We start from the raw sequence: 20,343 nt of genomic DNA, 5'->3' as shown, positions 1-20,343 counted from the left end.
TCTGTTTTCGAAAAGTTCAGTTTCTTTTTGGACAGAGGGTATATGTTAAAATGATATCCCATTCATTTAACCACTGCTCCAACTTTACTGAATCTTCCTGAAGAGCTAGCTGATGTTACTAATAACACTTCCCAGTTTATCTATTTTATTTTTTCATTAAACCTTCACATGCATAAGTTTGTCAGTAAAGGGCAAATTGAAGATACTGCTGGCCACTTGTGTCCTTTCTTCTTAAAAGTGGAAAGGGTAATAAATAATGATAATTTAATCAAGTTCTTTCTATATGGTTATAAAACATCTGAAACTAATTTTGTCAGGAACATATTCTGATATAGATATCACCTGAAATGTTAATTTAACAAATGATTGATGTTGTATTACCTGACATTCATGGTAGCACTACAGCGATCTTCCCCAAGAGGATTCTTAGCTACACATTCATATATACCAGAATCTCTAGTTCGTGGAAATGGAACTACGAGTGAGCAAAAGTCATCTTCTCGCAACATATTATATTTCAGTCCAGGTAGAATTGGAATATTATTATAATACCAAGTAATATCAGGTTTAGGAACACCTTCTACTCTACAAGTCAGCTTCATTGGTTCAGATGTGGGAACCTACATGGAAGAGATAAAATACCAATTCTTTGTTATTATTATTATTATTATTATTTTATTTGACAGTGTAAGGTATATTATCATACATACATGCAATTAAACAATAGTACTACGTTATGTGTTTTAAAATTTGGAACAAAATGCTGAATACATTCTCATCATTATCATCATCAAATTCTTTTGATTTTTATCATCATCAAAATATTTGATGATGATAAAAAATTCATGTAGTACTTGTACTGTTAGCATATTATGATAGTAAAAGTACTACATGAAAAAGTAACAGTAGCGCTAACTTCCTATTGACAATTTTCCACCAAATCGATCTGCTATCTGTCAAGACTCCAATATTATCAGATCTTATATTTCTCTCTTCTAAGGCACTTTTTGCTATATAAACCCACCTAGATCATGGTCTTTCTCTGGGTCTTTTTCCTGCCATCATGACAAAGAACACTCATTTTGCTCACCTTTCCTCTTCATACAACCTTATATTAGCTCTGTTAACACAATCCTGAATGCTAACAATGTCAATTCTTTTCTAATATCCTAATTTTTAATATGATACTGCCAATGATGGGATCTGTTCACTCTCTTAATCTTTCTCATAACTCTAATATCAGTGGTCTCCAGTCTTTGATCAAGTGTTAGTTTTTACTTTCCACCTCTCAGATCCATAAGTTAAAACTAGTTTGAACACTGTTTTTCATACTGCTTGCTGGTTTAGTGTTTTTGACTAATAATAATTGATGTAATTTTTTCATGTAGTACTATCATATCCTGTACACCCCTTGAGGGTATATGGCAGGAATTTGATGATGATGATGATGACTAATAATAAACAGTTGTTAACTAGTTTTATTGGCTAATACTTACTATTATAATTATAATATTTGTTAATAATAATTTTATAAATTTTAATAATAATTGAGTAATACTGAGTAATAATATGCATTTCAACAGTAGCAGAACTCATTAATATTGATTATATTAGGTATGAAGATGTCTGAAGGATTCATTAAGATACATGCTTGCTAATTGGAGGAATAATAAGTTTCATTAATATAGTGTTGATATTAATATACAATTTTCCTCCCTTCATTGCTTAATCAGTTTTGACAATGTATTTTGGTTGGAAAGACCTGGGTCCAAATCTTATCTAGAAATTGATGAACCTTTATCAGTGCTTTTCAACTGAAGATAATAAATAAAAAAACAGATGAGCTTAACAGGAATTAGGATAGGTAGCAGATTGATCAGCTATCTGAGGTACACTGATTATACAATACATATTCCTCTGTAATGACAAGGAAGAACTAGGACAAATCCTTGACAAAATTAATGAGATCAATAAAAACAGAGGACTTTAACTCAAGACAAAGATTATGGTTCTCAAAGAAAATATAAATAAGGAAGCTCCTGAGAAACAAGTGTACCTTAATGGAGAAAGAAGTGAGGAAGTGAGCAAGTTGGAGAACCTGGGATCCATAATTCATATGAAGATCTGCTGTTCAGCCATCAGAAGAAGATTAGGAATAACTAAAACAGCAGTCAGACAATGGTCTAAAATCTGGAGGGATGGATCTATCTCCACAGGAACAAAGTTGAGGATTCTGGATGCAACTGTTTTTCTAACAGTGACTTATGGGTGTGAGACCTAGAACCTAAAGAAGTGTAACAGGAAAAGAATAGCTGCTTCTGAGATGTGGTGTTACAGAAGGCTGCTGAAGATATCATATACCAAAAGATGGACAAATAGATGGGTGCTAGAAAGGATTAGTAGAACTTTAAGACTCCTTAAGGACACTGACAGACGAAAGCTGAAATATTTTGGACACATTGAAAGGATGGAAGGAGGAATTCTCAAAACAATAACAGAAGATAAAGTTCCTGGAAAAAGAGAGGGGTAAACCCTCAACGAGATTGCTGGATGGCGTATCTGGAGTGATTGATCTTCAGAAAGTTGAAGCCACCAGAAAAGCATACATCAATACTACCTCGCGAGGACTGGTGTGATACATCACCGAGAAACAGAGCGACTGTATGGTATCTGATAATGCCCAATTGATCAAAATGAATAAATAACAAGGTCATTTATTTATTTTTACTTTCTTCTTATTAAATATATCCTTTACTCTTTAATTTGAGATAACAATATCTATTTTAATATCTGAATTAGGCACTTGATCATTTTTTAATATCAATCTGATACACAGAATGTCACAAAACCTATAACATAATAGTACCATGTGTGAACAGTGGTTATGAGAGAAAGGTGTTTCCTGAAGCTCAGATTGCATTCAATAGGAGAAATGGCATGAGGAAAGCTGTTCCAAAGCAGACTGATAGATAGAATCAAGGAAGAGACCGAAGCCAAAACGCGCCTAAATGTTAATCAGCAGCTGCCCATGCTTGTATATGATTAGAGGAAAGTGAATGAATGGTGGCCAGTTCAGTGATGCAGTGCCAATGGAAATTCCTGCATATAAAAAAAAAGGCATGATGCAGAACTTTATGTCTTTCTTATAGATATAATACCATTCTGAGGGAGGTTTTGGGTATACTATCCCAACGTGGGATGTTTTGTGTACACAACCCAAAGGGCACTATAAGACTAAAATCAGTTAAAAGATATGATGAAACAAATCTACACATTTTGGCATAAATGCATGTTAATTATTAACATATCTGTATGTTTCATATAGTGATTTCCAATTGCAACTTTTTCAACTTATGACATGATCAATGGAATGGAACACTGTCATAAGTTGAGGACTGAATGTATAATGTTTTGCGGGTGGGATCCATTTCATATATATGATTATATATGAAATGAAATGTATATGTAAATGTAAATGCATATATAATGAAATTATATATGAAATGAACATTTCAGTCATCTCTGACTGAAATGTCAGTCATCTCTCGACTTACGTCCGTGATCTCATAATGGACATTTTTGACTATACTTTTGAACAAGACACAAGCGAGTTTTACTAAATAAAAAGATTTTTATTTAGTAACAATGGCAACAGCGCATTCAGCGGCAACCTCCCTCGGCAGTCGGAATTTGGCTTCAATTCTTTCTCTGTTGATTTTGCGTTTGAAAAATATGTTATTTGTGTATTTATCGTTAAATATTTCATGATATTTTGTGCAACATGGATCCCTGCATGCTCAATTAAAAAACCTAGTGAAGAATAACAGAAAAAGAGGTGAACAATTGATCTTGAAACGAAGTTGCAAGTTCAACAATAGTGACTAAGCAACGACAAAGTCCTATCAGTGATTGGAAAAGCTGCTTCCATTATGCATAGAGGACCTGAACCAAAAGTGCATACTGCTTAGCACTATGACCATAACTGATAAGGCACTAAGTCTTTTCAACGACTTAGTGCCTTAAGGAAAAAGTGAAGGAAAAAGCAGGACCCAATTATGACTACGAATTCAATGCTTCTTCCGTTTGGTTCATGAGATTTAAGCAGCATTTTGCGCTGCATAATGTGAAAATGTATGGTGAACCTGCAAGTGCTGATGAGAAGGCTGCCTGGAGAAACTGGATAAAATTATTACAGAGGAAAATTATTTAACACAGCAAATATTTAATATGGATGAGACCTCTTTGTTTTGGAAAAAAAATGCCCGAGTGGACAATTCATCCACAAAAAGCTAAAATCTATTCCTGGTTTTAAAGCTCTTAAAGACCATGTTGCAATTCTGTTAGGAGGTAATGTGGCTGGATATAAACTGAAACCATTTGTGATATGGCACAGTGAGAATCCACGAGCCTTCAAAAACATTAGGAAGCATGCTCTTTTATTTCATTAATGGAGATATAAGAAGTTGTGGATGACTCAAAAACTGTTTGCGGATGCCTTAATCTAGATAATGCTAATTAATTCTAATTAATTAGTAATCTTAATCTAGATAATGCTCCAGGTCATCTGTCTTATATCGGTGATCTTCACCCAGTTCAAGGTCATATTTCTCCCTCTAAACACTACTTCATTGATCCAAATGATGGATCAGGAAGTTTTAGTAGTGTTAAAGATTTATTATCTACAGAGAACTTTTTCACAAGCCATTTCTGCCACTGAAGGAAATGATCGCATGCAATTCTGAAAAGCATTCAATATTTATTATGCTATTAAAAATATTTATGTGCCTTATGACGAAGTGATCTCTCAAAGTACGAGTGGCATATGGAAAAAGATATTAAAAATGGTGTGCACGATTTTGGAAGTTTTGAAAAAAATTAAGACCTTTTTAAATTGAGTGAAGAAATAGTGGGCCTAGCAAACAACCTGAATCTTGAAGTGAATGATGATGACATATTCCAACTCATAGGAAGTGTCCCTGAAGAGTGAACAACGAAAATTTGGTTGAACTGAGGCAGACCAACGTGTTGCAGAAGAGGAAGAACGAGAAAAGGAAAAGGAAAAAAGAGAAACAAAGAGAGGTAGTTAAACAATTCACAGTGAATGGTCTTGCAGAAATGTTCTCTGCAGTTAGCAATGTTCTCAAAATGGCTGAAGACATGGACCCGAATGTTATATGCTACTTATTAGTAGAAAGGAAAGTACATGGTGCGTTTGCTTGCTATAAACAAATGTATGATGAAAAGAAGAGGAATATGTAAAGCACATCGGACATTTTCATCAAAAAAAAAAAAAAGGTTACACCAGAAGAGCTGCAGCCTGGTCCTTCACATAAGGAAGGTAATGAAGATATGATTGTGGAGGAAGATTTGAGTCATTATACTCCTGTTTTATAGTGGCAGTAATGCACAGTACAGTTTTATAATAAGGTTTAAAAATTAAAATGACAGTATACTGATTACTGTTAAGTCCCTAACCCCTATAACTCTGTTGATTTAATGTATCGACTTACATCTGAACCGACCGTTCTGCCTGATGGAACGGAACCCCCGACATAAGTCGAGGGATGACTGTATATATATTACCTGGGCATGACATTATTATGAAGGTTGAAATGTTAAGTTAAATTCAAATTATTTACTCATAAAATTATAACTGATTACATAAGTTATTTATTGTAAGTTTTGCATAAACTTTAATAGGAAAGAATGATACTAACATCCATATCTACAAGTCGTTGTATAAACACTGGAGCTTTATTGGCAGCTATCTTGGCAGTTCCCTTGGAAATAGCATCACCTATAACATTTTTTAGATGACACGAGTAGGCTCCTGCATGCTGTGGATTGGAATGTTTGATGTCTAGAGTTGCCTATCATAAAATAGCATAAAAAATTTTATTAGTTTCCACTTTCCAATATTAAATTTAGAAATTTATTAGCGTTATTATTAACATCAGACCTCCCAAGAATCAAAAGACTCACCACGGAATGGATGTTCTTTCAGATAAAAAGATCATCGAATCATGCCATAAACCCATTCACAGTTTCTGCACTCAGCACATACACATTAATGCAATGCATTCCACTCACCAGTCACTGTCCAAACAATGAACCTTCTTCTCTCTACTTTGCTTACACCTTCTTACAAAGCTTTGAGGAACAGCATCATGTTCTACTAGTTTCCTCTCTAATCAATAAAAAACTCTCCTCCACATTAATCTGGTAACAACTCCTTACCAACTTATGTCTCAATCATATCCCCTCTCCTTTTCCAATTCACAAGGCCTAAATCACATTTCCTTAATCTTTCTTCATATCCCATATTTCACAGATCTCAGAAAGGCCAGATTTTTGTGGATCTGGACTTTCTGAGATATTCTCATCCCATTAAAACACAGTCATATGTGGCCTGATCAAGACCTTATACAAGGGAACCATAATTTCTCCACTTCTGCACATCAAGGTCTTCCTCATCATTGTCATTATTCACTATGATGTTCTCACAATTTTAGCAACGTGACCTCTAAACTATAAGTTTCTGTTGACATTCATTACCAGATCTTTGCATTCCAAATTTCCCCATTAATTGTATACTCTGCATCCCATCTTTGACTACAAAATTATTTTAAGAACTTACACTTTGCAACCATAAACTGGTATCTGCACTTTCTTGCTCACTGCTCTATTCAGATTCTCCTGTAAGACTACAACATTTGCTTTGCTCCTCATAGTTCTTCCCAACTTTGTATTACTTGCAACTATCTCCAGTTAAGTCTATCCCAATATTAATAACATACATTAACATATACCTATAAAATTCAGTAGTCTCATATCAAATCCCATCTGTTTCAACTTAATTACAAGCTTGTTGTGTGGCAATCTATCCTTTGAAAAAATTTTCCAAGGATAGATTGGTCTTTGAAAAAAATCCAAGTATACCACTGTATACACATCACATTTATCCATTGAATTTGTTATCTTATTGCAGGATATAAGCAGACTGCTAAAACGTGACCTCTCCGTAACAAACCCATGTGCTGACTATCATAGAGAATAATGAGATTATCATTCCAATTCAGAATCCTAGTCCTCACCAACCTCTCTAACACTTTAAGCACAACACAGAAAGGCCATCAGTGTGCCTAGAGGTTGTGGTTATATATATATATATATATGAAAAAATTAGTTTGAATGACTATAATACAGAATAAAAAGAATAAAGTTTAATTCTGAGATACTACTAGTTTCGTTGAACAAAATTCAACTTCTTCAGGTATCAAAGACAAAGAATTATAAAATAACAGAGACATAATTAAAGGGATACTGATCAAGGGATAGTTGCAAGTAATACAAGGGATATTTCTAAAGAAATATCCCTTGATTCATCCCATATAAACAACAGCCTTAGCTACAATCTTTCTGATGCACACGTTGTCACTGTCCAATACTGGCACTCTCATGACAACTCTCGCATGTAGCCAACTTTAATTGGAATTCCGGCATGCATTCGTGTTTTAAACTGTACTTCGGTCTTTTATATTAGTTCTGTTGATGTTATTTTATTATGTCTCTGTTATTTTACATAATTCTTTGTCTTTGATACCTGAAGAAGTTGAATTTTGTTCAATGAAACTAGTAGTATCTCAGCATTAAACTTTATTCTTTTTATTCTCGTTATTATAGTCATTCAAACTAATTTTTTCATAACATTATCTACCGAGTAAATATGTACACCAATATATATATATATATATATATATATATCCCCACTCTATATATAAAAAAAGATAAGCCAAAATTTGAAACATTTTTATGTCAAGTTTTTTGTCTCTTAATTGTTTTGAGCTGGGTTAAGCTGATTATGCTAATAAGCTGAAATTTGAAACGTTTTTATGTCACATTTTTTGCCTCTTGATTGTTTTGAAACAGATTAAGCCTTTAAGCTGATAAGCCAATTAAGCCATTAAGCTGCTAATTCGAAATTTGAAACATTTCATGTCCAACAATGTGTTTGCCGGACGTTTCAAAACAACTGAGAACCGGCTTACTGGCACGGAACTCGGGAGGGTTTGGCGCAGTAGGCACCAGAGTCCCCCCCCCCCCAGTGCATATATATATATATATTATAATTTGTAGCCTTAATTTTATCTCTCTGTCCCACTCCTTTTGTGAAGTGGAACAATTTTATCCTCTTTCCATTCCTTTAAAACTTGCCCTGTTGCAAGATACATGTTAATTCTCTTGAATATTCCTTCAAGACACAGTGATATATTGTCAAGTTCTACAGTCTTATTAATATCATGTTCACTTAATTCCTCATATAAATTTTTCTCACTCACTATCAGTCCTCCACCTTACCTTCTAAACTGAAGTTTTTCATGATGTCACATTCATGAGGATGAAATACCTTGATAAACTGTTCATTGAATACCTCAGTTATATTCTTTGTAGTAGTTATCAATCTATCACTGTTATCCACTAACATCATCCTCCCATTATTGTTTCTGCTACTCAGCTTGCTCTTTGTACTCTTCATGCAACTGAATATTACCAATATTCATCTTGAGTTGTCTCTACAATGCCTTCTTCTTCCAGATTTCATGATTAATTGCTTCATTCATTCATTTTACTCCTACCTTATTTAATTTTTTCACTTTTGGAAATGCTCAGACATTACTGCTGCTGAATTCTTGCCCAGTGTCCAAGCAACATCTATTTTCTTTTTACTCAACTCCACCTCCCATACTACAGCTTCAGCAGCCAGTGATCTCCTAAGTCTTTCACAATCACCAGTCTTGCAGTTTCATATATCCCTTCCTCATATGACTGGCTCCCCAGGTGTTCGCCACATGGTCATTCTCACCAAATGGAAGAAGATTATACACCCTATTCACATCACAATCTATAGTGATATGATTATAATTAAGACTTTCACCCTCTTCTGCTCTCCATTCCATACTACCTAAGATAGTTGTCCCTTAAGAACAAGAAATCTATTCTCCTTATTCACTGATGCTATTTCTTCATTCCAATGAATATTCCCATAATTAAAATCACCCATAATGATCACTCATCTCTTACTCACTAATCTTAGTTTCCTATACATTTCTTTGTTATGCCATATATCTTCTCATATTCAACTATTTTGCTTGACTAATTGATTTTGCTTGCCATCATTAATCATCATCATCATACTTTGGGTAACACATTAAGTCTTCCTTCAACACTATTGTCTTTTACTCTCTCCTCAATAATCTCCTGCTATCCATTCAATCCCTTAGCCACAATTGCAGATATATGGATTGGTCTATAATTTCAACCCTCTGTCTTAGCACCTACTTTTGTATGTAGTGGCACCATGTTGACTTCTCCTATCTCCTTTGGAATCCTCCATATTGCAAGATTGTCATTAATGAACCAGGTGAACCAGGTCAAGAGCACAATAAACTCCTTTGTAAATTTCCTAAAAATGTTATCATCATTATTATGTATACTCCTCCAGGGAGTTCTAGGACTCATTTAGTCACTAGTATTTAAATACTTATAACATATAAATACTAAAATTTCATTGAACATTTACTGAAGATGCACTCACAATATCCAGCAGTAGTACATTCCACATATTCATCACTCACCATAAAAAGAATTTCGACCTCCCATGTTTCCTGGTCACACCCTTATCCAGTTTCCAAGGATGACATCAAGTTCTTCCTATGCTAGCCACAAACTGCAGCATCTCATTTATATTTATAATATACTCTTACTAACTTGTATGTTTCTATGATATATCCTTTCATCCACATGCACACAGTCTAGATGTAGTGTTATGAAAGCCTTGTTAAGTGGAGAATAACTTCCTTTTCCTTACAAGCTAGTGTTCTCGTCAACAGTGCAGTTATCTGATGCAATGACTTAACTACCTTAGCAGTAATGGCTCCAAACTTTTAACTCTATACAAATTTTATATCTAAATTTTAACACTATGACCCAGTTCTCCAGCTTCATTAACATCTGCAGAAATTATACTATTAATATGATACCCTACTTTTAATGCCTTTCATCAATAATGCATATTACATTCTGAGACATTAAACTGACACTCGTCAATATTTATCCACAGAATTAGTTTGTTCAAGCCAGCCACTCATCCCAATTTAACATCATCACCAAACAACTGGAAACCTCTTCTAGTTCATCCTCAATATGATTAATTTATAAGTTAAATGAAAAGCAATGGTCAGAATACAGAAACCCATGGTATACCATTGTTGCCTTTCTTACAATGTGAGCTCCATACATCACTTTTTTGATACCTGTCAGTCAGCCACTCTCTTAATCATGTCACAAGTATATTTTGCATACTCATTCTTGATCTTGTGTACTGCGGTAATAGCCTTTGCTATGGTGCAGTATGACCTTTATTGTTCCTGCGCCAATAAATCATAAACCAACCATCCCATCCTTTTGAATATGTATAGCAACCTTGCATGGGGAATCTTCTCAAAGGCTAGCAAGGTCTTGAAGTATTGTGGTATATCCATTCCCATATCTAAGTCTGCTATCACTCTATCATAGAACATGAGTAGGTTGCTAAAGCAAACCTAGCCTTTAAGAAACCTATGCTGTCTTTTATAGAATATAATCCTGATATGTTTTACCCACCTTTGGATGGAGTTCCTAATCAGCCTCTCCAAAACTTAGATGACCACTCTAGAGATACTGAATGGTCTATAATTTGTTGTCACAGTTTTAGTTCCACCACTGTATTTGAATTACCTTGTATTTCTAATTGTTATGAATTATTCATGTGTTGAGACTCAATTTAAACAACATTTTCTAGTACCAAGGATGACTAAATCTACAACTCATTTATCCATGTAAGGGAACTGTTAACTCTCTTGAACATTCCTTTAGCACCTGTGTCGATATCTCATCTAGTCCTACTGCTCTTGTAATATCATTAACACATCTATCTCCTATACCTCTATCTTTTCATCCACTTTCCCTTCATCATTCAGAAAATCAATGGTATGCCTGAAATGTGTACCTTACTGAGTGAACACTTTTTTACTATCTGCATTCCCTAAGGATTTCTTCCATGATCATTCTTCCTTTTGCTTGCTAGACAGTGAAAAAATTCTCTTGAATTTCCTTTGCCTGTTCTGCTAAGTTTCTTTTTAATTGAATTGGTCCTTCTCACCACAGAAGTCATTCTCCTGTATATTATACTTGACAAGAAATAATATTCGTGTTTTAATCCTTTACCCAAGTGTAAGCAAACAGATTACACATAAGCAAAAAGAAACAGAGTTTGCAAAATATTCTCACAACTAGTCACTTGTGTATAGAGGCTGTTGATTTACATCAATTGCCTTAGATTCCTTGTCAAGAATAATATATTTTGTAACCAAATGGGAAAAACTTTCTATTGCCATCTCTGATCCAAAGTATTTTAGCATTTTATTATTTATATATGGAAAATATGACTTCATTGATTTAACCTTCCTGGATCTAGCTTCCACCAATGAGATCTCAATGAGTCTGGCAGGATCACTACCCAAAAACATTATGGGTAGTGATCCTGCCCATAATGTTTTTGCATTATGAAAAACTTGAGACAACTGATGTGAAATCAACAATATCTATATACAAGAAGACTAGCATGAAGATACTTCATGTGCAAACTTTATTTATTTATGCAGCAGCTGCAGAAAATTTCATGGAACTAGTTGCAAGTTGACTCACCATTACAAGCCGAATGTAATTGAAGTTTCTTATTCAGTTGCTCCACTGAAGGTGGAGCAACTGAATAATTTCCCTTCACATTTTGAAAAGAATCTAAAACTGGATGATTTAAATAATCTGACGAAACCACTTGGTTCAGAAGGGTGAATGTAATTGTTAAAGCTTACAGACAGCAGTGATATCATTGTATTGACTAATGCAAAACTAAGCCCAACGATCAGCAAGCTAATAATTTGGATAAGTCACAATGTAATTTACTGTATACAGAAGAAAAGAGGAGAAGGGTGGAGTTATAAGACTTCATATCATTATGCATAATCAGTAATTAAGCGAACAGGGTAATTTCTATATGAGCAAAATAGCAAGAGGATTTTATTTGCTCCTAAATGATAAATCTGTTTAATTATTTTTTATATATGTTAGATATCAGATATCACTGCCTTTCTTTTCCCTGTTTTTTTTTTTTTTAAATAACAACAAAATATTTCAAGTAATAATGCTTTCTTTAAATAAACATAACATAAATTTCATTTTATGTATTATAATCACCTTTTTGCCATCGAATGAAGGAATGATATTGTCTGATGCATTTACTGGCTGTTCATCAAGACACCACTGCACATCTGGAAGTGGGTTACCTGATATGGTTGCTTCAAATTTAATTGGCTCTCCCTCATTTAGAATTAAGTCTCCAAGGGGCTTGATGAAGATAGGAGGTGAATGTGGTTCTGATTTTCGTTCTTTCTCTGTCAAACATAGAAGAAAATGCCATTTAGTAATAGCTTTTAAATGGCAAGCAGTTAGTTTAGTAACATTCTAGCCCTCCATGGAATCACAGACTCATTGCTGACTTATTTTAGCACCTCTAAAATGTTTAACTAATGATAGATTTTCTATAATTGTCCATATTACTCCATCAAAGATAATATATATATACACATACAATATATATTATATTTTTGTTTTGTTTTTGTTTTACGTGGCTCCCACTCATGAAAGGCTTCTATAAATCTATAGTACATTCATACCATGGACAGGCAAAGAATTTTTTTTTAAATTTATATATATATATATATATATATATATATATATACAGGGTGGCCATAAAATAACTTTCCCTCTTTGGAGGCATCTGTAGCTAAAACCAATAAACGAAATGAGACCAAATTTTATATCGAGACTTTTGAAGGCATGGGGAGATGATTTCCATGAAAAAAAAAAAAGATTTAGTACCAAAAGAGACTACATATGGTTTAAAAGCCTTGCCTTCTCCCTATAAGGGTATAAAAGGTGTCAGCTTATTATTCCCTTATAGGGAGTAGTATAGTTAGCCTTTCATGGGTGGGCAGTTCAATCTCCACCAATAGCCAATCAGAGACAGATGGAACATGTCTATCACTAATTATAGGCAGCTACCAATGAAGAGACTGGCAAACAAGTGCTGCCATTGCTTGGTATCTAACCCTAACAGGATATGTTGCTGTCTGAAATAATGTGGGTTCTATGGTTGATTTTCTTGAGTTTACAGAAGAAAAAACCTGCTTGCCTGTGCCAGAGATTGATTAACTCAGGAACCGGTTGAAGAAAGGCTTAGAAAAAATTACTCTAGTCAGCAACTAGACTTGAACTATAAGTCTGTCTTTGTGTGGCCAAGCGCAGAGGATGCAAGCACAACTTTCACTGAGCTACTCAAGCCTGCTGTTAATTTATTTATATGAAAAATATTTCAATGATTTAATAGAATGAAATGAGAAAACTGTGTAATGGCTATACTATTTTTAGGAATGACAGAAGAGATAGGACAGGAGAAGGAGTGCTACTAATGATATCAGATGACTTAAGTCCAGTTAGGGTAGAAACACAAGAAAACAATGATAGTAACAATGTCCCATGTAGCGTAGAGTTTGAGTCTATCTGGTGTGAAGTGGTGGTTAATAGAATGAAATATATGGTAGGTGTTGCTACAGACCTGGTGGCTCACTTGCAAGGGGATGAAGAAATGCATTGCCAATTTAGCCTTACGGGTACCACACGAATGATCATTATGGGTGACTTTAATTTTCCAAACATTGATTGGGTAGAAGAGAAATCTCATGATAAGAAAGAAGAGGAATTTATTGAATTGTTGCGAGACAACTTTCTCATGCAGCATGTGAAAGAAGGGTCTCAAAGTCAAAGAGTGTTGGATTTGCTCATAGCATCAGAAGGGGGTCTCTGTCAAGAATATGGCTATTTTACCACCAATTGGTGACATGGATCGTGCTGTACTTTCTTGGGAAGTATCTAATTGTATTGATGCTCCAATTAAAACAGGTTACATGGTAAACTACAAAGCTGGAAATTATGATCAATTTGGGAGAATAGTATCGGTTATTGAATGGAAAAAATGTCAGCAATGAATGGGAATTTTTTAAAAAGTGCTTAAATGAGGCAGTTTCTGAATGTATCCCTAGTGTTCAAAGAATAAGTAGGTGGGAAATGAAATGTATGTCCAACCTTATTAAGCAAGAAATCTACAAGAAGAAGATGATGTGGAAAGAATATCATGAGAATAAGAGTGAGAGGAGTTATGAAATATATATAAAGCTGAGGCCAGAAAAGTAATGAGTATTGTGAGGAAAGCTAAATCGGAGTACAAAAAGAAATTGGCCATGCAACTAAAGGCAATCTAAAAGAATTTTATTGTTATGCTTCAAGTAAAAGAAAGAATGAATGTGGAAGAATAATTTTATTGAATGAAGATAGTACTCGAGTGTTGGAAGCTAATGAGATTGTTCAATTAATGAGCGCTCACTTTGCTAAGATATATGATTAGTAGTAGAGGTTGTTCAGTGTAGTGATTGAGACAGTTGTATAATAGTAGGTGTCCTCCCGCGATGAGTCTTCAGACTCCTTGGAGGTGGCACAAATAATAATAATAATAATAATATATCAACCAGGTGTATGCAACATGGTGCACAGTGCTACTGCTACACTGGATGAAGAGTTAGAGATTCATGACAATGAGGTTGAAGAGCTGTTGCATAATGTGGATAAGAATTTGTCTATAGGGACAGATGGAATATCAGACAAAGGAATATCAGCTAAAGGAATGTTCAGCTGAATTGGCTATGCTTTTCACACGTTTGTATAACTTGAGTCTGAGCTCAGGAATGATACCACAGGAATGGAAGGAATGTATGATAGTTCCATTGTACAAGGGTAGTGCAAATACTGATGTGTCTAACTACCGACCTATCAGTATCTCTGGTATGGTAATGAAGATTTTAGAGAAGTTGGTAAGAACTCACATACAGAAATGGATAGACAAACATGCTATACTTTGTGAGGAACAGCATGGGTTTACTAAAGGAAGGTTGTGTTTTAGCAATTTGCTCATATTTTATAACAATGTTATGGCTGAGTTGGATAAAGGGAATGGATACACTATGATAATGTTGGATTTTTTTTAAGGCATTTGATAAAGTTCCACACGAAAGGCTGTTGCATAAACTGGAGAATATGGGATTGGAATATAAACTCCTGACTTGGATCAGGCGATGGTTGACAGACAGATATCAAAAAGTGGTATATAGTGGGTGTGAATCTGCCAACGTTCTTTTCTTGAGGGCCCTACAGGGCACTGGTGGAATGGCGTTGCCACCGGAGAAAGAATGACTACAATGATAACTAGAACAGGCATAGGGTAAAACACTTGTAAAGGCTTAGGCCTATATCAAGTCTGGACGAGATGTCTGGACATGATGTAAGGGTAGTACTGCCCATAACCAGTACAAATATTAATAAAAATAAATAAATAAATAAAAAATTTTTAAAAATGACCAGTTGTGTCCCTCAGCATTCAGGGTTCAGTCCTTGGGCCACTATTGTTCAATCTGTACATTAATGACATCAGATAGGATCTAATGTTAAATTGTGAATGAAGCTATGTTATGTAATTTATTTTTTTTTCATTCACATTTAACATTGCTTATTAAATATTAATCATGGCTCATATAAATTTATTTATTATTCCTTAAATAAGAATTACTAATTAAAAATTTATTCAAAACCTAACCTATTATTAGTTTATAAAATAATAATATGTTTAGAATTTTGTATAACTAAATATATATGGTGTAACGTAAAGTGTTATTTTATATTTAACTGTATACGTAATCAAAAAGTTGAAGAAGTAGCTTAAATATTCTGTTGTTCTTATTTGTCAAATATTTAATGTTATGTAATCACTCATGTAGTAGTAGTAACAGAGCATACATTACATTAGCGAAATGTTTATGTTTAGTCTGTTGTCATGGAGACGCACGCGTAAACAACCACGAGTGGAGTAGAGTGTGGCGTTCAAACGTAAGGTGGGAGTGAAGGTCACAGATAGAGAGAAAAGAGAAAGAGAAGGAAGGTCATAGATAAGACAACAAAGAAGAAGAGAAGAATTATTATTAAGCGAGTGAGGAGAGAGTTTTGCGGAACCAAGATTATAAAATCCTCAGGGCAGAAATTTATGAGTATATTATTCGGAAGTGAACCTATAAGTAGTGAAACATAAAGTTTAATGTTATAAGCGAAATCTGCTGTTGTTATGAAGAAAGGTTGATGCCGTAATCAGATAAAAGGAAACTGGACAGTCAATGCGAAAATTCTGATTAGTTCCAGTTAATCTGGATTACGATTAAATTCTATGTTGCCCTAGGAAAAGGTTATATTGATTATTTGGAGAAAAGTGAACAGGAAAAGATATTAGTACCTAATTACTGTTGTTTGGAATAGTGAAGTGCGACTTACAATAATACAGTTTAAACTGTGGAGAATATTTGTTATGTGTGTTCCGCTAACGTTAATTAAGTTAATTCATAAGTGCTCTCTCAATAATTTGAAGTGTTGAAGAATTTGTCTGGTAAGAGTAGTTGTATAAGTTTCTCTATTCTAGCATTAACTGTAATATATCTCCGATGTTCAAGAACCGGAATATATTTGCTTGGAATATTGCTTACGTAGTTTATTGCCTGCTGTGAATATAAACATTGAGCTGATAGATTTGTGAAGACTGATTAAATGTGAAGTTGTTATATTAACTTGAGATAAGAAGATTTGTATTTTTGAGACTGTGAATTGTATATGAAAGTTAGAACATTGAATTAGCATCAGTGACCTAAGAAGATGTGTTAAGTTAATTGTATAGTTCCATTTTAAAATAGAGTTCTTGTATTTGTTAACCATATCATATATTAAATGTTTTATTTTGTTGATCTAAATATTGTGTTTGCCTGAATTCCTTATTATTGCACCGTTCATAAATATTCGAATCTTGCGGGAACCCCAAGTAAAAATGATAATAGATGATTCGGCCTAATGAGATGACTGCTAACTTAATTTAGAACTGATCCTACTATTTATATAGACTAATCTAAGAATAGGGTGGCGCAGTATAAATATAAATTTCCCTACTTTTGGATCGGTGATCATTTCGTAATTAGTTATATTATTCATAAAAGTGACTTGAAACTAGATAGATTTAGAACACGACAAGAAAAGAGTCGTCACGACACTAACATCAGATGTGCAATTGTTTTCTGATGATGCAAAGATAGACAGGACAATCAGGGATTCTACTGATATTCAGCAATTACAAAATGATTTGAACAGACTGGAAATTTGGGCAAATGAAAATGACTGTCAATTTAATGTTAGTAAGTGTAAAGTTATGCACTTTGGCATGATTAGAGTTCTAGTGGCATTTTATATTAGTGAGGTTATGCTACAAGAAACTGAAGAGGCAAGGGATCTTGGCATATTGGTGGATAGGAATTTAAAGTTCAAAGGTCAAATACCAAAGGTTGCAAATACAATTCAGAGGATAATTGCGATGTTGAAGCGAACCTTGACAGTAAGGATAAGGAAGTCATTTTGACTCTTTATAAGGCTTTGATAAGACCACACTTGGATTATTGTGTGCAGCTTTAGTCTCTCAGGTTCCAAGAGAATAAAGAAGCTGAAGAAAGGATGCAAAGAAGAGTTACAGAGATTATATTTAGATTATTATTATTATTATTATTATTACGAGAGACCTCCATGGAGTCAGAGACTCATCGAGGGAGGCCACATACTACACACACCAGCTATCATACTTATTCTTGAATTCATTCACACTGCTTACACTCACAACATCAAATGTCAATCCTTTAAAATCACACACCACCCTCTGAGAGAAAAATCTAGCCCTCACATCCTTCTTGGCAGCCTTCATTCTCAGCTCCCAAGGATGCCCTCTCATCCTTTCCCCACCCTCCATAAATTGAAAAATTCCATCAATTGAAATCCTGTATGACCCTTTCAGAAGTTTGTAAGGCTCAATCATATCACCCCCCTTTCTCCTGTTTGTTAGTGTCTGCAGTCTGCAAATTCTCAATCTGTCTTCAAAATCAGTATTCCACAATCCTGATATCATTTTTTACACTTTCCTTTGTACTCTCTCTCTCCAATATATCAGAATCACAACGGAAACCAGACCTGCGCACACTAGTCCAAGTGAGGTCTTATGAAGGCCTCGTAAAGAGGCAAAATAACATCCCGATCTTTACATGTGAACATTTGTTTCTGCATTGCAATTAGCTTTTTGAGTTGTACTTGCAATCTTTGCCACGTGGCCCCTAAACTTCAACTTCCTATCTACTAACACTCCAAGATCCCTAGCCTTATCAGTTTCTTCTAGCCTAATCCCCCCAATATAATACGACATTGGATATCTATTCATGCCGAAGTGAATGACTTTACATTTACTGACATTGAACTGACACCCATTTTTCCATGCCCACAATTCTAGCCTATTCAAATCACTCTGCAAAGACTGCATATCAGCAGTATTCCTGATTACCCCACCTATCTTTGCATCATCAACAAATAACTGTATGTCGCTTGTCAAATCCTTCCCAATATCATTAATGTACAGATTGAATAACAGTGGACCAAGCACTGATCCTTGTGGTACACCACTTGTTACCTTGACCCTTGCAGACTCAGATCCCCCGTATACCACTTTTTGATATCTGTCAGTCATCCATCCTCTTATCCATGTAATACTGTATAATCCAAACCCATTTTCTCCAATTTATGCAGCAGTCTGCCATGCTGTATTCTGTCAAAAGCCTTAGCAAAATCCCAAAGTATCATGGTGTATCCATTCCCTTATCTAGTTCAATGGTAACATGGTTTCAGAATGTGAACAAGTTGCTAAAACATGACCTTGAATCTCTTTTAAATCTCTTTTAAAAGTAGAGATTCACTGTCAACCCATTTCTGAATGCTGGCCCTAACCAATTTTTCCAAAATCTTCACCACCACTCCTGAAATATTAATTGGTTGATAGTTGGATATATCGGTCTTTGCACCACCCTTGTGCAATGGAATTACCATACATTCCTTCCATTCCTGTGGAATCTTCCCTGTTCTGAGACTTATATTAAACATCCTGGTCAAAGGAATGGCCAGTTCAGCTGAACATTCTTTTAGCACACGTGCTGATATTCCATCAGTCCCCATTGCTGAATTCTTATTCAGTTTGTGCAACAGCTCTAATACCTCAGCCTCACACACCTGCGTTTCTTCATCTAGTGAAGAGGTAACAGTGAGCTCAATGTTGCGTTCATCAGGTTGATAGCTTTTAATGAAATGGGCACTCATTAATTGAACAACCTCTTCTGCATCTGTAACCCTCACGCCACCTGGATTGGACAGATTGTATGTGGATTGCAGACTCTGGGTTAACAGGAGAAAGAGGGCTGATTTGATAGAGGTCTATAAACCTTTGAATGGGTGTTATAGGATATCAGGTAAGAAAATTTATTTTGTAGAAGTTAAATTTATTTACAGTCAAGAAAGGGGTAAGAGCTAGGTTTTTCTCCCAGAGAGCAGTGAGTGAGTGGAATAATTTTCCCCTTAGGGTGCAGTGAGTGCATCTAGTATGAATGAATTTAAGGGAAGGTATGATAGCTGGTTTGAATGATTTATAGACTCCCTCGATGAGTTCCTGAGTGCCTGGAGGTCTCAGATAATAATAATAATAATAATAAAAACTTGAGCACTAATTCTAAGACTCATGTAACTTTTATTTGTATTATTTACAAAGTCCTCTCCTACTGTTGTTGCTACCATAGCATACTGTAATAAAAAGCCAAATTTATGGTGTCTTTCATAAACCATATGGTGAATGTTAATGTTCAGTGTTGCTTAAGGAAATTAAATTTTATTTTCAAAGTTATATAACTGCAATCACCAATGAATGGCAAAGACGCTGAATCTCTAGTCAACACATTATTACTATTATCCTAATAGCTAATTTAACACATTATTACTATTATCCTAAGTTAGATAGGGCTAAATAGCCTCGCCTACTCCCCGTATATGGGGATAAAAAGGCGTTAGCTGATTTTTTTTTTTTTTTTCCCTAATAGCTTGGACTCCCCTTTCACCTTCTCTGGCTGCCAGAACTGATACTCTACAAGGAATGGCATAGATCCTACAAGATCTTTGAAAGGTGCGTGAGATATGCTGTACTACATTATTAGGATTGTTTCCCCTGTGAGTGTCTGGAATGGAGGACTT

The 20,343-nt window shown here is 34.7% G+C and overlaps 1 protein-coding gene across 1 annotated transcript in view; it reads right to left on the bottom strand.

The window, feature by feature from the left end:
* Positions 1 to 20,343, bottom strand: part of LOC150109564 (protein Obscurin-like) — a 1,271,613-nt gene that overhangs the window by 340,717 nt on the left and 910,553 nt on the right. Inside the window, exons 68-70 of the mRNA XM_090402667.1 lie at positions 12,295 to 12,491; positions 5,718 to 5,870; positions 382 to 620 (exon numbers count right to left, since the gene is read on the bottom strand). Of these exons, the coding sequence (XP_090258793.1) occupies positions 382 to 620; positions 5,718 to 5,870; positions 12,295 to 12,491 (589 nt within the window). The remainder of the gene's footprint in view (positions 1 to 381; positions 621 to 5,717; positions 5,871 to 12,294; positions 12,492 to 20,343) is intronic.

The sequence above is a fragment of the Typopeltis vanoorti genome, chromosome 2 (genome assembly GCF_054136105.1).
Source record: "Typopeltis vanoorti isolate ZY-2024b chromosome 2, IOZ_Tvanoo_1.0, whole genome shotgun sequence".
NCBI lineage: Eukaryota > Metazoa > Arthropoda > Arachnida > Uropygi > Thelyphonidae > Typopeltis > Typopeltis vanoorti.
Note: the sequence above shows the minus strand (reverse complement) of the source record. Positions and strands in the feature narration are given on the sequence as shown.